Source organism: Taurulus bubalis (genome assembly GCF_910589615.1).
Source record: "Taurulus bubalis genome assembly, chromosome: 19".
Lineage (NCBI taxonomy): Eukaryota > Metazoa > Chordata > Actinopteri > Perciformes > Cottidae > Taurulus > Taurulus bubalis.
In genome coordinates, this window is record NC_136607.1 from 14,923,203 (window position 1) to 14,943,094 (window position 19,892).

Consider the following 19,892-nt stretch of genomic DNA (forward strand, 5'->3'; position numbering starts at 1 on the left):
AATAGACTGGAGTCGGTCTAAACCCTTTCACTGTAGCTCGCTAAAAAACAAGCATGGGAAAATAATGTCACAGGCATCAACAAGGCCATCTGCACTGGCAACAAACTACCGTGTCCCGCCAACAGGTGACTGAACAGCCAATAAGACTAACTCCCGGCTCAGAGGCTGTCTGTGCTGCTTAGACTGACAGACAGCAGACAAACAAGGCGACATTAAACAAAACAACTTCCACAACACCGACAGCCACAGCAAGTAGTTAAACACACACATTTAAGCCCAAGTGAAGCCGGCAGCAAGCAAAGACAGACAGACAGACACAGACACACACACACACACACACACACACACACACACACACACACACACACACACACACATACACACACACACACACACACACACACACACACACACACACTCACAGACACACAAGCACACACGTCGAAGCTCATGCTCCAGATGTGCTCAATATCCAGGTGATAGCCATGTCCCTCCGCACTGAAGCCTAAAATGAGTTTGAGGCCTGACACTAGTTTATAGTTTCTTTTGCAGACACGCCTATTAATAGTTTCACAAGGTTGTGGCCACTTCTGATTTACTGCCAGTTCATAATAAATAATAATAATTAATAGAAGGATGCAAACTTCACCTGGCTGCTGCGCCTCGGCCGAGTGTCATACTCTTTCTCACCACATAGACTGAATAACATGGGCCAGCCGTTACAATCCAGAGGGGCGCTGTTTCACCAAATGAGGGAACAACAACGAAATAATAGGAACAAGGGTTATATCTCTTACGAAAATAAATGAAACAAAATACTACTTAACTTAAGGAGGAACAGGAATGATTTTAACCATTTTTTATATTTAAAGTTATTATTTTCATTTTTTCCCATTAAGTATTAATATATATTATGCTTTCTGTACATTACAGTAAAAACAGTGATTCAAAGTCTTCACACAGTCAGAAATAGCTAGAACCGTTATCTATTTATTTCCTAGATATAGTCCAATTTAAACACTCAACGTGTTTTTCTTGGAACTCACTAGAACAGCTTTCATGTGTAACACACATGTCAGTGCTGCTGGTTAGAGACGCTGGTGAAATCTGTAATAGTTTTAATGGAATTATTGTTGCGCAGAATCAGGGTCACCCTGTCTGAGGGACGTCGTAAGTATTACGCCATTCCTCTCTTTCACACACGCACACGCACGCACACACACACACACACACACACACACACACACACACACACACACACACACACACACACACACACACACACACAAAGCTTCGAGCTGCTTTAGTTGTATTAGCAGGGTTAGGGATTATTGTTGCGAGGACATACAGCCAGCCATGAGTTTAAAGTACATGATGTCAAGGAACAGGGTCCCGTTGTGCATCTCTACTCCTACGGTGGGATATATTCTAATGTTTTCTGAATAATTTATCTTCTTCTGTCGTTAAAGTTTCTTTCTGGGTTTTATAATAAATACAGTGATACATAATGTATGCACTGGGCTCAGTCATCAATAAAACAGAAGATAAAGAATATTAATATGTATCCTTGGACAAGCGTTTACTTTTAACGTGTATTATTCAATGTCTGTATCATAATATGTGTCAGCTACAGAAATATGAAGTGGTATTGTCCTTTTTTCAGTAATGATTTGGTGATTATATTATAGCACTAAACAATATGCATTGTGCTGTGGAATATCTATTTCAGGGGCAAGACAATTCATTTTCATTTAAATTGCTATTCAACGCTTTCATGAGAAGGGTTCAAGAAACAGGGAGGAAGTACACATGCATGCTTCCAGTCCTGCCTCCACCACTGAGTCATTGGCACTAAATATGTTGTTTTTCGCTCTCATATTCTAAATAAAATTCAAGGTTTTTCAAAGCGCTGCAGAACAGAGGAGGATGGGGGTTGGATTGCGTGGAAAGTGGGTCTTGTAAATGTAGGTCTTTGAGACAGTGTGTGTGGGTAAAGCAGGCTTACTGTAGTAATCCTCTTCACAGACACCCATCTGACTAGCAACAGGACGCAGCCCAGACAGACACATGCACGTACACACACACACACGTACACACACGTACACAAACACACACACGTACACACAGAGAACAGTTGCGTTACAAGGAAATGTATTCGGTTTTGTGTTAAGTTTAGAAATGCAATGGGTCATAAATAGGCCATCACCTCTAATTACATATTCAGACCATTCATCTGATATCAAAGATGTCGAAATAAAGTTGTAATCTTCCAGTATGTTCATTTCCTCAGGTGTGGCACTGAATTCTTTGTGCGATTGTTTGATGCCTTACATTCCTTTTATTTTTAATCAGCCATTACAATAAAGAGGGCTCCTCCAGGAAGCTGGACCCTCTGTTGACTTTATTGGTTCCTTGAAATGTGCCATTACTGCTTACTGGCTGTGATGTCATCAGTCGGTTAATGACAGAGGGGAAGAGGGACATTGGTACGAAAATAACTCTGAAAATAAAACAGACAATTGTAAAAGGCATAATGAGCCTATAAGGACAGGCACAATGAGTTATGAGTCTGACTCATTTGGTCTCAGAGGGAAATGCTTTTACGAACCACAACATGACATCAAAGTCCTTCAAGGAAGTTAAGCCAATGTTGACTTTGGTAATAATGAAAAGACAATATTCTTCATCAAAATTAAATTAGAAAGGTTCGAGAGAAATAATCCCATTTGGTTTAAACACAAAACCAAAAGAAAATATAGACAAACTGAATGAAACCACCACAAACCTCAAGAGAAACAGAGACTGGACAATAAATGTTATTTGTATTTTTATTTTTATTTTGGCATTTCTTTGTTTTGCATTTATATTAAGCAAAGTGCATCTTATTTTCTTTTTCTCATCAACACATTGCACAATACATAAATAATGATGCATATAAAACGTCTTCATATTTACAATTAATAATATATTTATATATAACATAAAATACATTTTCGCTTCTTATTTTATTTAATTAAATCTTAGTCATTTATTAAACAAAGTCCATCAGAATTTTATACTTTCTTCTTCTTCTTCTTCTTCTTCTTCTTTTAAAACTTGTTTTTCTCTGTTTGGACCTCTCTGAAACAAAAAAAGGAAAGGTGGGTGTAGTCTGTTTGTGAGGGGGCAGAAGAGGCGAGGAGGGTGAAGAAGAGGAAAGCTGCCGCTATCGGGTGTTGAAGATGACTTCCAACCAGCACGGGCAGCTGCTGATGAACTGTCTGGTGTAGCACTGTCCCCAGCCTTTCACAAAGCTTATCTGCACCGTGAAGCCCGTGCGAGGCTGCTGCGTGAACTCGTGGTCGTTCGGCCTCTGCAGGCTGCCGGCTTTGTCATAGTCAAAAGCTTTGATGGAGAAACCGGGGAACACCTTGTGCACCAGCAGCGTGCGCGAGTCCGGGTTGTCCAGTGTGGCCGACTTAATGAAGATGGGGTAGCAGCTGCGGTTGTAGACCCACACCCCGTCTGGCTCACGCGTCAGCTGGATGCCATAGCCAATCTTGGCCCGCACCATCTGCACCAGCTGGGACTTGTTGTCGGAGCAGAGCTGGCCCAGGCAGAAGCCGTTCCCCTGAGGTAGATCATAGAAGATGTCCAGAGAGGGCTCCTGGACTGAGTAGAGGCGCCCCACGCGTGTCTTCTCCTCCCAGTATGCCACCACGCACCAATGGGCCCGATCGCCAGACTCCTGCAATGCCAGGGAATCTAAAGGAAACACAGAGAGGAGGAGATTGGTCAGGCTTGTTGGGAGCTGCACAGTAATGACATGGTGACACTGAAACATTGATAAAAGACAAAAGATCCAGAAGGAGGGGAAATGAGAAGTTAAAATAAAAAAAAGGAAAACGTCTGAAACATGTCATCCTCCCAACTTCTCCCGTGTCCCTTTTTTGGGGGAATCAGAGAATTTGCTTTAGTGGAGAGCCAAAACTAAACTGTCATCCTCAATTTCTGCCACACAGGAAAACCATGTCGGAATTCCTGGACTTCAGACAGGAGGAGCAACTCGGAGACACTGGCAGCCAAGCGTCCACACGCAGCACAATATTTATCCAAGCATTAAACGCTTATCTTCTGTCTGGCTCGCTGTATTTTTGTAGCAGCGTGGCCAACAATGCAGTGACGTCAACCGACCGTCCTGATCACCTCTCTCCAGCAACAAGCTTCACCCTGCTGGAGGAAATTATTAACTAAATCTTTGACTTCCCGCTGAAAGATACAGAGCCGCGGCAAGTGAGCAACGAGATACGCAACTTTCCCATGAACACATAAACCATTGCCTGTCTTCGGTGAAGCACATGGTGTTTAGCTGACGAGCAAGGCAGGCCGTTAACTCTCAGACCCTGGTGTCTGATTCGTTGACAGGCTAGGTCTCTCCAGTCTAAAGTTTCCCCTGAGCGTAAAAGAAGTGTAGCATTGGCCATGCTCCAGTTTCCAAACCCCCCCCCCCCCTCCCTCTCCCGTCTCCCTTTAGTGTGCCTCCTGCGCCGTTCCTCTCTGCCTTCATATCTCTATTCCACAGAAATCTGGCTCCCAGCTACTCCCAGCTAGAAAAGTAGGAGCCAGTCAGGCGCAAGGGAAATAGAGGGAGACAGAGAGAGCGCGAGAGGAAAGAAAGAGGGGGCGGGGTGGGGAAGAGAAGGAATGCTTTTCACATATTTTGACTGTTACTTTTGCAACTTTGCTTCCTCCCCTGATTTCTAAGCGTCTCTTGCGCTTTTAGGGTCATCACCTAATTGCCGCAACTCCTATCAACTGCTCGACAATCTAATTTACTTCCTTCCAGTCGCTCACAAACACGCAGTCAAATGCAGTCGCGATGAAAGACACATTCAAGGGTTAAAAAGCTCGGAGACGGGAAATATATGCGAGGGGAAAAAAAATTAACAGAGCCCCTCTCAGAGCCATTTCAGTGGCCCCCGTCCTTCCCAGCCTCCTCCTCCCCCTCCTCGTTTCATCTGGCGGTGGCTGTGAATGTAACCGGTAATTTGGAAGGTCCCGTCTGAGACAAACTGCAACGTTAATGCGGTAGGATCTCTGCCGGCCTGAGCAAACTCACCGCGGCCTGTCATTAGCCTTCATTAGACGCAGGGAGAAGGAGGGGGGGGAGAAAAAGACAACACTAGGAGAAGATAGACAGAAAAAGACAGGAGGGGAGCAAGGAGGGGGGAGAAAAACTGAAAGCATGCCTTCCATAAAACAAGAGGGGCTGTGTTCTTTGAAGTTGGTCAGAGACTAGCCTCGGGGAGTTTATCGTAAATCCGTCCTCATGGGGTGCTGGGGGAAACTAAGTACCCAGCTATCTACCTTAGACTAAATGGGGAGGGGAGCATTTATCTTTGAGATAAGAGACAGAAAGTGTCTTTTGTGTCTCAGGCTGATGTCAGACAGAATCTCTGAACCTCCTGGCCAGGCTTTGCTCTCGGGTTATACAAGTATGTACAAGAACAGCCAGGGTTGATAAGGAGATGGATGCTTTGGACTTTAACAGCTGACAGAGGGCCTGCTGGTGGAGCTCACCTGTGGGGCCCTGCGTGTGTGTGTGTGTGTGTGTGTGTGTGTGTGTGTGTTATTGCTGGGAGAGACAGGGCCTGGCGTCAGAGGTCATTAGAGCGGCTGCCTGTCTGAGCCTGTCATTGCAGCCTGAAAACACCCTGCTATTCAGGACTTCACTAGCTGCCCCGCTTCCCCTCCCTCTCTCCTCTCCTCTCTTTTCTTCCCCTCTCAGAAACTCTGACTGGTAGCAAGTGAGAACCACAGATGAGAAAAGGAAAGAACAACAGAGGGAAACATGGAGGCCAATAGAAAAGGTCAGTTAGCAAAGCAGCGGTTTAAGAAGTATGCGCGTGTAAAAGTTGCAATACCACGATGTCGGAAAAATTAATTACAAGTAGTGTCTTGCCGGAGAGAGATTAAAAAAGAATGGTTAAGATCATTAATCCAGTGATATATCTCATTCCTGGTATGGGTCATGCTCCAAAAAACACTTGATCCTCTACTTCCCACAATGCAACTCAATAGCCTTAATTGTTAGACCTTCCCCGACTGATACAATACACAGGCTTTCCCACGGCACAAGCGGATTTGAGTGCTTTCACCGTCCGAGTAGAAAAAAAGTGTAAAAAGTACAATATTTTCTTCTGAAATGTAATGGAGAAAAGTATTTTTAAAAAGCACAGGAACAGTTAGATAAGATACCGACTGAAAGCTAATTAGAGAGAGACAAATATAAATATAGTTATATTATTGTTCCTGCTCCAACTGCTCACAAGGAAACAAAACCAAACTTTTTTTTTTTGTCTGCTACATCAGCAGCGAAAAAGCCAGACAGACAGACTCCTCCATCTGTGGGTCGCAGCCTTGTGAAGAATATGTTCACAGCTTGTCCTGACAGCAGATGAGCTTACACCTCATGAGTAATGTTGCTGGAGACAGAACCACACACACACACACACACACACACTAATGTTACTGGCCCCCGTAACGACACACCTTGTTCCAAGTGCGAGGCTCATTTAACAGAATTTAAATTTTTAACACATCGTGTGTTTGTGTGCGTTTGTGTACGAGGTTGCTGCCGGTCACGCTCCTCATGTTACGCTCCGACACTATTTCAGGTGCTTCTCGCGTAGGTGTGGGTGCAGACACTCTGACGACACCGTCTGACAAGCTCGCAGAGTCCCGACTGTCGCGTTTCCGTCAGCTTCGGCCTCTGAACACTGACAGAGCGCTTCTGTACATCGGTCTGCGTGTCCGTCTGCTTTTTGGACGTCTGCCTATCGACGCATTAGTCCATCTATCTGTCTGTTTGCCGCCCCCCACCTGCCTGTCTGCTCTGCGGCCTTTCAGCCTGTGCGTCTCGGGCTTCTCCTCGATGGAGATAAGCGGGCTAGCTGGCAGCCCGGGGCCATCTGTCACCCCGGCCTTTTCTGCTCTGCTCCAGTCAGATGTCTGCTGCCAGTCTGTCCCACTCTGGTAGCTCCCATGGGGCCGACACACATAAACCCCATCCAAAAAAAAAAAAAAAAAGACTGCTGGTCCTCTACGAGAGCTAAAATGTTGATAGACCATTACTGAAAGATGCTGGAGCAGATTTATTGGCATCATATCATCATGGATTATAATAATGCTAAAAGGTTATACGCAGTTTTTTGCAATGTAAGAAATTGCAACGAGCAGCTGGTGAGCTAATGTGGATGTTAGCCATTCGCAACACTGTGCACATAAAAACAGCATATTGGTCCCATGTTTTCTAGGCATTTAATGGATGATCAGCTTATGGTCTGCGAGGTAGGGGGGAGACACTGTAAATATCTGTGATTAAATAAAGCCCCTGTGCAATGCAAAATATTTAAACCGCAGCACAGGCAGGGCACATTCGGCAAAGAGACACACACTACGAGCTCCCCTGTGGATTTTAATGGTCCAAGGTCTTAAAGAGAGGACGCCATGCTAGCTGAGACAATTGGACTTGGTTGAAGGGAGGAGGGGCGGCTGAGGGGGAGCGGGGGGGAAGGGCGACGACAGACTGGGAGCTTCTCACAGGGCCAGTCTGGAAAGGTTAATCATTACCTCTGTCTGACTCCACACACACCCACCCACACACACACACCAGGTCACTACTATACTTAGAAGTCAGCACAGTCACAGACCTACACCCTCATGCACACACACACACACTTCAACCTTCACTCCTGGACACAACACTATCAACATCGGTAAATAGTGAGAAGGCTCCTGAGAACGAGTCTCGTATCGATCCCCGAGAGCCCTATATGTGCGCGATTGTGTGTGTTTGGGTGTGTGTTTGTGCCTCGCTTGCTCTCAGACATGTAATGACCCTGTCGTCATCAGACACACACACACACACACACACACACACACACACACACACACACACACACACACACACACACACACACACACACACACACACACACACACACACACACACACACACAGCAGCTGAGGAGAGGAATGGGGAAGACATGAAGGCAACAGCTCTAGGGGGAAGGAAGGACTCTTCATGGTGCCTTATTTTCTAAGTCAACACCCTCTCTCCAGCCGGGGAAAGTCTATTCCAAAGGTCAAGGGTCACCCTGGAGGCATTCCTTTTGTTCTCACTGCCACACCGTATATGTTCAGCCCTGTGTGTGTGTTTCGGCTTGAAATGAAAGTGTGTTCATGTCTCGCTCTCCTTGTTCACAAAACATATTCGGTCTTATAGATTTTTCAAGTACAAGTATAGTAAGAGTCCTAAACGGCGGGCTTGTTGCCTTTTGTATTCACTTCACTTTCTTTCTATTCAATGACAAACCCCTTCAGACAGAGAAAGGTCAGCTGTTCTGTGCAGTGAAGGCAGAGGAGTGTCCTTGTCTCATGTCAATACACTATAGCTTTATAAGTTTAAGCCATCGACTACTGGACACTGTCTGGTTTGGATTCCTACTTTCTTGAGAAAGGAATCATTCTACTTTTGATTGACCTTGATAGTTACTTGTTATGTCTTTAAGAAGAGAAACCAACATGTCATACAATCAGGTTCAATCTTCTATAGGCTGGACTGCGTTGTTTCTCTTAAAAGAGTAGTCTTCAAAACCTGGCAACTACATTACCCACAATGCAAATCCAGCCACAGCAGGTTGGAAATGTAGGTGAAGTAGCCTTGAGCTGCTACACTCAACCAATCAATTACTTCTTGTTAAAGTGCCTCTTTTGCAAAGCGACAATTCAAAAGGAATGATATATTGTTTCGTCCTAGCAGGTAGATAACTAGGCAGATAGAGAAATAGTAGTGGTTAACATAGGAAGTTCTTCTTTAGCGTGGCAGGTTACATATGAGGGGGTATGAAGTCCTTCCCCCCCGCTCGAGGAAACCTCAAAAAGCCCTGATGGCAGGAAAACCACACAGGGGAGTGGCACAGTTTCCCTATCTACAGATCTGGCTCCTTGCAGAAACACAGATAGAGAGAATGAGTTGCAGACACGCCATCTCTAACTTGAACCATCCGGCCACGACCGGGAGAAGATAAGGAGCAGAAATGGCGCATGTTTTCGCAAAGCCTCCGTCTACAGTATAATTTTGTCTGAGTGGAAGCTTCTGCTATAATTACACGATCCACATATCTTGATGCTGCTCAGGCCCGGTGTTTATCTCAAGTTTGAGATAAAACACAGGAACGTTTCATAATTAATTAAGCGCCATCTTCCATTTGGATCCATATAATCATAAAACTACAGCGTGATTATTTTTTCCTGAAGGACATTTTATTCCCCTGAAACACCTTTTTCCTACTTCTGCAGAGTTATTATTCCAAACGCTTCATCACGCTGACCCTCACACACACACACACACACACACAAAAGTACACAATGATCCCCCTGCAGCCCAGCTTTCCCAGGCTGAAAGGACAAATAAACACTAGCTAGTTGGACACAAGGTGCCAGGCAGGCCGTAATAATGTCATCAGCTCACTTTTGCAAACACACAAGTCAGAGGATCACTTGCCACGGACAGATGGAAAGACAGGCCGAACAATCGCCCTCATTGTCGTGGCGCTAACACACCGTGGGAACTAAATAACAGAAGAGCATGCAAACAGAGAGGCAGACAACCAGCAGAGCCATTTGTGTGCGGTCTGAGCGTCTGTTGTGTTACTTTTGTTTTCAAAATCTATGAGCGTCTGTAATGTCTGCGAATGTGACTTTACACCGGCACTGTGGTCTGTGAAGGAGTTGTGGCGACTGACAGGGCTCAGTCTGTCGCCGAGATTGTGGCTCGCACCCAACCAGTCTGAGATCACAAAAGACAAACTGAATACATGAATGAGAAGGCGGGAGGGTGGAGACAGCAGTAGTGTGTGTGTCACAATAGAAATCTGGCACACACACCCACATACACACAGGTTAACAAAGAAGTGTCTCCACTTATTTCCATTTCTGTCTTTATCCTGTTAAAGGAGGGTTTTCTCCCTTCCTTCCGCTTTCTCCTACACACACACACACAAACACACACATACACACACACACACACTCTCTCAGTCCCTCTTTCATATCTTCATACATTGAGGTAATATCAAAATCCACTTCCACAGAGTGACTGCAAACCAAAACAATGTTCATCTTGTTCTGGGCTTCGCTCCAGCTCTGACTCAGAGCCAAATCTGCATAGTCCACCTTTCAATCAACTGGCTGTTGCTCAGGTAGGTTTTCAATGTTTTCAGCGCTAAATGCTGCCTTGATGCTACGCTAAGAACACAGCATGAAGCATCTCAATGTGATAAAACCTTCAGCACAAACCCAAACAAGCTAGGCGCACGTTCCTCTTTCCTCTCCTCTCTTTTTTCCCCTCTCTCCATCCTCCACTGTCTCCACGTGCTGTTTTTTCGATTTGTGCAGCATAATGACACAGGGTGGGGAACAGAGGACAGCCAAAACCAAAATTAAGTCCCTTGCCAAGAGGCGGCTTGGCTGCCGCGCAAGGAGAGGAAGTGGGGAGTAATGAGAGATCCTGGCCCCGGCTCGGAGTGGCCCGGCTCTGCTCTGCTCCACTCGCTGGCTGAACACACAGCCTCCAAATTACAGAGAACAGAGCAGAGCTGCCGGCCATCTCTCCCTCCACCCAAAGCCGCCATCTTCTCTCCCTACTTCATTCCTTCCTCTTACTGTGCAAGCGAAAAAACAATCACGATTCAACCAAAAGCAGAGACAGGTATGCCAGGCTGTAATAAGCTGCATGCAGATTTCTATCTTTGCAAAAAAAAATATATATAGTTCAATCTATTTCTTTCTTCTTCATTTAGCTCCCTCCTCCTTTCTGGTCCGGTGCACTCCAGTGTTTGTTTTCCGTCAAAAAGAGGCCTCGGCTGCCTCCCTGTCCGCTCCCCTTTTCCTCAAAGACATGAGGTCATATCCTGCGCAGCCCTTTCCTTTGCCTGCTAACCCAAACAAGGCAGGAATGCCGAGAGAGAGAGAGAGAGAGAGAGAGAGAGAGAGAGAGAGAGAGAGAGAGAGAGAGAGAGAGAGAGAGAGAGAGAGGAGGGAGACTGAGGGCGCTCTGTTTCTGACTTGAGCTGTTGATTAGCGAAAGTTAGCTTCCCATTAAACTCTAAGATTGTGTCTCAGGTATACAATTGGTGACCTATTACATAAAGCAGAGAACAAAACAACACACAGGCGTTGTTCTCCCGCTGCGTTTGCACCAGAAATGGGCCGTTTCTTCGGGGCCTTCCCATATGACAGCAGAACTAGTTTGATTTAATGAGCCGAGGTGCCGCGACTAAATTTAATCTCTGTCAGAGCCCCTGATGAAGGTTATACCTCCAGCCGATTCCCCGGATGACTAATTGACTGACTGAAGGGCTGGCCGACTGTCTGTCGAGCGGGGTGACTGGCTGGTGGTATAAGAATACAACTGGGCCTAAATTTAACCTGCAGTGGGAGGAAGCGCCTGTGTGACAGTCGGCCGTGCGCCAGGGCTCGCACCAGGTCATTCTATCTGCCCGCCTGTGTGCATGTGTGAAAATGTGTGTGTGTGTGTGTGTGTGTGTGTGTGTGTGTGTGTGTGTGTGTGTGTGTGTGTGTGCGTACATGTCACTGCCTGACTGGATCCTGTTACACACAGACACTCCGGGCCGGTCCCCAATGGCACCATCAGGCACGCCACCGACACACACACACGCACACACACAAACGATGACATCCAGTAAGAGCTGGGCACGAACACGTCGTCTATAACCCGCCTTTAATTAAGATTAAAAGATAAAAGAAGTATTGATCCCTGATACTTACTATCACTCATCACGCAAATACGATCAATCAGATTCCTTCATCTTTCATCAGATTGTTCCAGTCTCAATAAAAAATATTGACAATTCTATTCAGCCAAAGTTCTTGTGCGGGTGATTGCGATTAGACAACATTTAACACGTGAGAACATTTGGATTATTTTGTTAAGTGACAGTATTGTTTTTGTATTGGTACCAAAGTTGAGGCCTAAAGACAGAGGTCTTTAATTGAAGACAACTCGATCCAGATTTCTTTGCGCTAGACGAGATGGACATCTGGCTACGTGGGTGCTACCAGAGCTGCTGCTAAACCATCTAGTCTCCAACAAGTTTAAATATTACTTAACACCCCACAGATTCATAACCAACAATCCAGCGACCTCTTCACCCTGACTCCATCTCTTATTTCCAAATCTCTCTCTCTCAATCTCTCCCTTCGGTTCCTGGGTGAACCTAAACCTCCGAACTAAGCCCTCACGCCAACGCAAACCAAGATCAGCACCCTGACTCCCAGCTTCAGGCCCGCACCCCCTCTCTCTGCTCCTCTTCCCTCCTCTCTTCCCTCCTCTCTGCTCTGTTCCAAGCTGATGACGTGAGCCAGCGAGAGGAGCTTTGGAGCTGGTAGCCTGGCAGGCAGCCTAGTTTGCATTTGCGCTTGTCGCTGTCGCAGCTCACTTAACTCCTTCTAGTCTGGATGGTCTTGGCTTTTCTCAAGATGGATAAACAAGTACAATAAAGGAAAGAGGAGGATGTTATCTCATCAACTCTGTCTGAACTAAAGCTGCTTTACCAGTCCACTCAAGCTTTTTCTAAACTGCAATACAAAAAGTAACAGCACAACTCCTTGCCGACTACAAGTCTTTGCTACCCGCCTTCCCTCAAAGCCACTCTCATCTCTCTTCCTTCTTCCTCTCTGTAAATATGTCTGGAGAAGAACATAAAAAGGGCAGAGTGAGTGAATTAGAAGGTCAGCAGCGGGCCTCTGGGAGAGCCATGTTTCTTTTGTCAGGGCCCCAGAGGGAGGGAGCAAAGGAGCGATGGAGGGATGGCGGGGGAGAAATGGAGCAGCCTTTTTTTTTCTTGGCTCGCCAGGGAAATCTTGAGGGCAAAGAGCTTCGGCCATCCCGCCCGGGCCTTTCTACCTCTACTGCTTTTACTGAGGAGGCCCATTCACTGGAGCACTGGCCACCGCTGCCATGTCATCCTCGCCAGGAAGGAAAACAGGGGAGGAGGAGAAGGAGGGACTGCCTCGCTGAGGGAGGGAAGGAGTAAGGGAGGGAGCATGGGGGCGCCTGTTAAGACTCCAGTTCTAGGGTTTCACAGTTTGAACTGGGTCTAAAATGTGTCTTTAGTTAACGCACACAGGGAGGACTTTGGTGTCCATCTGAAAGGTGAGGAGGAGAGGAGAGACAGATTTTTTTTTCCTTCTCTGTTCTTGTAAGCACTGCTCCAATCTCTTCCCCCATCTAGGGACACACACACACACGCTACCCCCCCCCCCCCCCCCCCCCTTACCACCAAAACAAAGGAGGAGGAGGGGAAATGGGCAGCGAACACTAACGGACATAAAACAGGCTTTAAAGGCCCTGTAATGAGAACCATCTGAGGCAAAGGAAAGCAGAGAACAGCACAGAGCGATCTCAGGCAGTGGAGAGCAAACTCCCTCTCTCGTGAACACCATCTTATTCTGTAGCCTGCGGACAGGGCGCTGGGTAAGGAAGGCAATGGCTGCCAAAGGGGATTATGGGAGAAAAGCAGAGGAAGCCCGAAACACGTCCTGCATGAGAGATGGACGAAAGAATGGCGCCTGTGCCTCGCTCTTATCCACACACAGAGCCCAGAGGAGAGTTAACTGTCCACAAAGACATCCCCTCTATGCACTAACACACCCAAACAAACACTCGCATGTCAGTCGAAGCCGCTCTTTGCAGCTATTTTTTTTCCCACAATACCGCACGAATAGAGCATATTCTTCTCCAAACAACTGTTCGCATGTTTGTCTTCCATTACAGCATAACGCGGAGAGGGAGAAGAGGAAGATGAGACGAGAGGAGCGTTGTTCAAAGAGCCAGGAGGGAGGAATTTATGTGGATGTGGGAGAAATACACCACCCTCCTTCACTGGCTTTTTATTACAGAGGGGAAGCAGGGGCCCCCACAATCAGCGCCTTGTCATCACAAGTATGGTGGGAATACGAGTGTGTGTGTGTGTGTTGAGAGGAATGCAATGGAGAAGGAAAAGAAAACATAAAAGGAAAATAATAGGACTTTGAAAAGGAAGGGATGGTAGAAAACAATGAGCAAACTATTTGTAGTAATATTTACCTGAAAGCCCCACAGGGGCCGAGTATGTCGTTCCCCCAGTATCACTGGATGACGGTCCAGAGTCTGGAGAATCTGATGGAGAAAGAAGGAGAGATTTTGAATTAGCACTGTGAGCGTGTGTGTGTGTGTGTGAGCGTGTGTGTGTGTGTGCGTGTGTGTGTGTGTGTGTGTGTGTGTGTGTGTGTGTGTGTGTGTGGAGAAGGCAAAGCAGCAGCTGTGAGACCGTCAATCACTCGGGTGAAATCAATGCCTAATGAAGATGCTGACGACGAAGCTCACACTCTCACACACACAGGGAAGACTTACAGAGGAGAGTTTCTTACACCCCTGATAATCCCCCATAAGCCACTGCTTCAGGAGGAGCGTTAGCCCTGCATCTCTGAGAAAACGAGCTTCTGATCTGGAAGGGGCCGTATTCTCTCCGCTAAAGACTGAGGGAAGGTTTTCCACCTGGAGGCTTCTGATCCCTGCTCAATAATCAAAAGGTGTTCTTGGTTTTCCGTTTTTTATAGAGATCCCCAAACTGCTTTGATCTCATGATGTTTTTCTTGCTCCTGCTTCGTCAGGGCAGATAAACATGAGCCTTTACACCAACAGCAAAGGAGGGTTTCAGAATTGTTTCTACATCACATTACATACTAGTTTGTGGCGGCCTTGGCGGGCAGAGCTTTGAAAAGGCCTTGAAAGCTGTTCACCATAAATGTACATCACGCAGACGACACAATGGAAACTACTCATTCTCTCTTACTCTACCCTTGCTTTGCATTTCAATGCTTAACTCCCACTAAGACTTGTAACGTAGACTTGTTTCGACATGACACCTGAATGGAGCTTTAACAAAAAAAAAAAAAAAAACGCCGTGTGCGGTGAACGGAGCAGCACACCGCTGGGAGCCGACTGGCTCTGCTGCAGAGCTGCTGCTGGTAGCTTGGTATTCGCTAATGATACATTCCTCTTGCTGCACGTCAATACTGCGCTGCACCTTCTATCCATTCAACCACAGCGGGTGATGGTGATCCCCCACACACACTCCCTTCACTGCATGCATTGCACGTTACTCTTCGCTCCCAGAACAAAAATTACCATTTAATTACAGCTGCTCTAATCGGAGGTGTTTTAGAACAAATACAGCGGATGCAAACTGAAGGAATATAGAGAGTAGGGGTTTAGTATGCATGTAATCCACATGAGGAGGAGGAGGAAGAGGAGGAGGAGGATGGTATTTCTGTTGAATACTTCCACCCTCCAGCTAACAGATTGTCCCATTGGCCTCCTGTTTGACCGAGCAGAGCCGCAGTAGCTAACAAGTATTAAAGAAACAGCATCCGGAGCGGTTTCGCTGCGAGCCCTCCTCCGTGCCACCCTTCCCCGTCCAGACGCGGCCCGTGCTGCTTGTGGTCACAGTAACGAGATACGTGGGCATAGCCCAGGACATGCCTTGCTTTCATTGGCTGCCAGCAGCCTTTGCCCTGGTCTCCTGGGCAACAGTTCACAGCTGACCACAGGCCTGATGGGGCATCAGCGAGAAAGAGCTAAACGGCGTGTGATTTATATTCCCCAGAGCTGAAACAAGGTGGCGTTTCTACGTTGCGGCTGCTTTCATACTGGCCGGCGCGGACAGTCACCCTGACACATATAACCCCGCGTCCTGCTCAGTGGCATCATAAAACCATCATTATAAAAATCCAGCGCTCTTCCATTCATGTAGATTTTTTTTTACAACGCCTCATTGACTTCTAAAAGTTATCAATGCCAATGTTCTACATGTCACGATGATTTAACACATCTTAAAATAAAGCAAATACATAAAGGAGGATAGAAAATTGTTATAGCCTCCAGTAATGAGATGGAATTGATGATTGACAGCTCCCAGAGGCCACCGGGGACCCCCACCCCCACCGTCTTTCTGCATGATAAGCTCATCTGTCCTCTGTGTGTTTGTCTGTACCCTCCAGCCTGCTCCATTGTCCTATTAATATATGTTGTCTTACACCCTCTTTCGCCAGACAGACAGACAGACAGACAGGCAGACAGTCCTTTGATTAAGCATAATAGCAGCTGCACTGACTGAATGAGGAAATAGAATGACAGGTGACTCACTTAAATGCTGACAAAGATTTCCCTTTAAAGAAAGGCAAATTAAAACTTTTCTTTAAAAGTATCAAAGCGCTACTCGATATTTCTCTTGCCTCGCTCCGTTCTTGTTGGCGATAATGAATTCCCAGACAGTCAAACCAATTCAGTTTTTTTGCAGTTTGCCCTCAGAGGGGAAGCAGGGTGGTAACACGGGTTGTATACTAATTTCCTTTGTCTTTTATCCAGCTTGCATTTCCTATTTACCTTCTTGCTTCCTTTCATCAGTGGAATGTTTCCAACTGAACTCGTGTAAAGACGCTACGCCAACTCTACCCGGAGACAGCCACCGCGTCAGTGGGAGGTTGGGTATGAAGGGGATTGCTTTAGATCATTTTCTGCTCGTATTTAAGGTTCTGTAAATGCTTTCAGGTGAAAATGTAACGCGGAAGCCTGTTAAATGAAGAGGGGGGCGGGGGGTTAAGAACCACAGCTGCAGCTGCAATGACTTCCTATTGTTTCCACTCACTGAAAGCCACTTTCTCCTTCTCTTGGCTAACTGGCTGGCTGGTCGTCTGGCCGGTCATTGTTCAACTCTGAGCTATTCCTGCACTGACAGGCAGCCAGACAGATGCAAATGAGCAAAGAAAAAAAGAAAACGGCATACTGCGTTTTATATATTTGTCACCATCTCTGTGACATGAGGATCCTCATCTCCTTCTCTTCTGCCCCAGTCTCTCGCACTATTCTGGTTATAGCCTGAAATCTAACATACTTTACAGGAGATGACACAACCCGATGCCACTTTCCAGCCTTGAGGAATAGGATGACAACCACAAGCAGCATGTGGAGTCTGGCACAGGTGGAGGGAGGAAACAATTAAGCAACACCAAAGCTCCTTAAGGAGGGGGGAACAGTTGGAAGGTCGCTGGACGAAATTAAACGCCACATGCATTCTCTCTCTCTCTCTCTCTCTCTCTCTCTCTTTCGATCCCCCAAAACAAAACGCATCCAAACAGAGATGTGGGACGGTGGCATACACACACACACACACACACACACACACACACACACACACACACAGACACACATACAAATCCTCAACCTTAATCTGATGATTAATTCAGCTGATGAAGGCCTGCTGGCTCCAGAGACGCCGCTGTCTGTGCTGCGATTCACAATAGATAAATGGACACACAAACAATCACCCGTACAACCCCCACCCACCACCACCACCACCACCCCACCCATCAGACGCACACTCTGCCCCTGGTGACATGCCAGTCAGTCTATAGCTGGTATCTCAACTGGGCTGCTTTGCCCTGGCTGCCAGCCATGCTAGAACTGCCCAGCCAGACACTCTACTGCTATCATAAATCACAACATAACATGGAGCTGTTTCCGTACACACACACACACACACACACACACACACACACACACACACACACACACACACACACACACACACACACACACACACACACACACACACACCACAACACACACACACACAAAACAGGGGAAGTGTGTGGGAACATATGCAAATAAAATGCTAATCAACATGTAAACATTCATGAATGGCCTTTAAGATGTGCATGTTTTGCAGGAAATAAAATAATATGCCTTTATGTATGTGTACATTAAGCTCACCTGGTGGTTTAAGATAGTCCATGGGATAGCGCGAATATGGAGGAGGAGGAGACTCTGCATGGAGTGAGAAAAAATAAAGCAGAACATGAGCAAAAAAACAAAAACCAGGGAGTGATCTTAACTTTATGATAGGAGTTGTCATTCTTCTGGGAAAAGGTTTTGTGTCTGTCAGCTCAGCCTGGGGAGACAGGCTGGGAGGCCGGCCGGGCGGCTATTGCCTTTCATTGGCAGGCAGATAAACAGGGGGCCGCCTGGCGCCAGGAGGGCCACTATCAGCGTCTAGGACAAACTGAGATACGGGCCTCTTTTGGCCTGGGACGCCAAGCAAGCCAGCACACACACACATACACGCATATGCACACACACACACACAGGCCCTGGAAACTTCCCCGTGGAAAGACTGTAAAGCCCTGGATGAGTCTGCTTTGCACTTTGGAAATGCCAATTGTGAAATGTTGAAATAGCAGATGGGCTGTTTGTTTAAAAAAAAAGAAAAGAAGCGAGGCTTTTGATGAAGTTGAAAAATATCGCGATTTAAGGTGGAATAAACCACCTTTTCGCACGTGCCAAGAAAAACACATGTTAAAGACGGGATGCAGCCTAATTAAGAAATCAATCAATTTAGCATATATAAAAAAAAAACACACACATAGTCGGTAAATCGTAATAACAATTCGATGGAGGAAGAAGAAGAAAAAAAATCGATATTTGGGATTGCCAAATTTTACGACACTAAAGTCCCACTGACGAAAAGATGGAGAGGACCTTTTCCCCATCACTCAAGTTTGACCTAATGGAGACTCAAGACAACTCTGCCAAGAGAGGTGATGTCATTTGAATTAGACTAATTGTGCATTTAAGGAGCCTGCTAGTTCGTTGACACAATGACACGGTGACCGAATGTATACTCGAATGTAAAAAAAACGAGGCCTGACCACCAAAGAAATAAACGCCATTTTTTTTTTTTTTTACAACTTTCATCGTGAAAATGAGGTTACATTGAAAATAATCCAGCTCACCGAGTTCACAAAGTCTGCTCATGTGGTGCGGATTGCAGCAAACGAGCTCTGGGTTGATTTTCCCGTAGGATTCACAGCAAGACAGCCTCTTCAGCTCCGAGGAATGCCTGAGGTCCGGCCACCTGAACACTTTGTAGAGCAGCATGGGGAGAGAGTAAGACTGTTGACCCACTTTGGCGTCCACTTTGCCGGGCAGGAGCAAGCAAGGGCTCCGGACACCCCCCTTGGACTCCACCGCCTGCAAAAGCACCTCTAATTGTTTCTCTTTGATCTTCTTCAGTATCGAGTGGGTCAACGCCTTGAGTTCAGCCTCCGACCCGGCGTGGGACTTGGCCACCTTTGTCGTTTTGCCCATGCAGCAGCCCCCGGAGCCATGCGTCCCTCTATCCGTCTCCCCGTCGCCCTCCACGGGCGCACGGCTCCTCCAGAGTCGCCGGACGAGCCCCGACCGTTTGGTCCTAAACATGCGGGACGAAAAGAGGGTTCCCCGGCTAAAAAACGAGCATGGTGTCCGCAAATCATGAAGATTCCGGGATCCGAGTCCAGGCAATGACAAGCAGCCTGAGAAAATACGGTGGAAGAACTGGGTGCTGGGTAAGCAGAGGAAATCTGTAGCATACGCCAGTATCTGCTGCCTTCTCCTGCAGACTTGATCCCCGGAAAGCAGTCGAGGTTCCCGGGTCAGTCAGCTTTTCCTCGGGGGATAAACAACCATCATATCCAGACGGTTAAGGCGAGCCTATATAAATGAATCTAGCAGCTGAGACCTCAGCGGCAGCGCGGCAGCATGGAGCCCGAATGTGTTACACTTATTCCCGTGGTGATGTGCAGCCTAAAGGGGCTGTGGACTGACCCCCTTTTTTAAAACTAGTTTTCAGCTAGAAAAGAGTGTCAAACATCGTTCTGTATCAGTGGTGGGAACGAAGCGAACTGGGGCCTATTTAAGCCTAAAAACGTTATCACAATTATCCCATGAAAACCGAAGCTCAACGCCGTGT

The 19,892-nt window shown here is 46.7% G+C and overlaps 1 protein-coding gene across 1 annotated transcript; it reads right to left on the bottom strand.

The window, feature by feature from the left end:
• Nucleotides 1-2,844: 2,844 nt before the first annotated feature.
• On the bottom strand, nucleotides 2,845-19,360 carry smad7 (SMAD family member 7; the record flags this gene model as incomplete). The annotated part of the gene is made up of 4 exons (XM_079234771.1): nucleotides 2,845-3,744; nucleotides 14,150-14,221; nucleotides 17,876-17,929; nucleotides 18,895-19,360. 4 exons carry the CDS (start codon nucleotides 19,358-19,360, stop codon nucleotides 3,206-3,208), a joined length of 1,131 nt encoding a protein of 376 aa, XP_079090897.1. The 3' UTR covers nucleotides 2,845-3,205.
• Nucleotides 19,361-19,892: the final 532 nt, after the last annotated feature.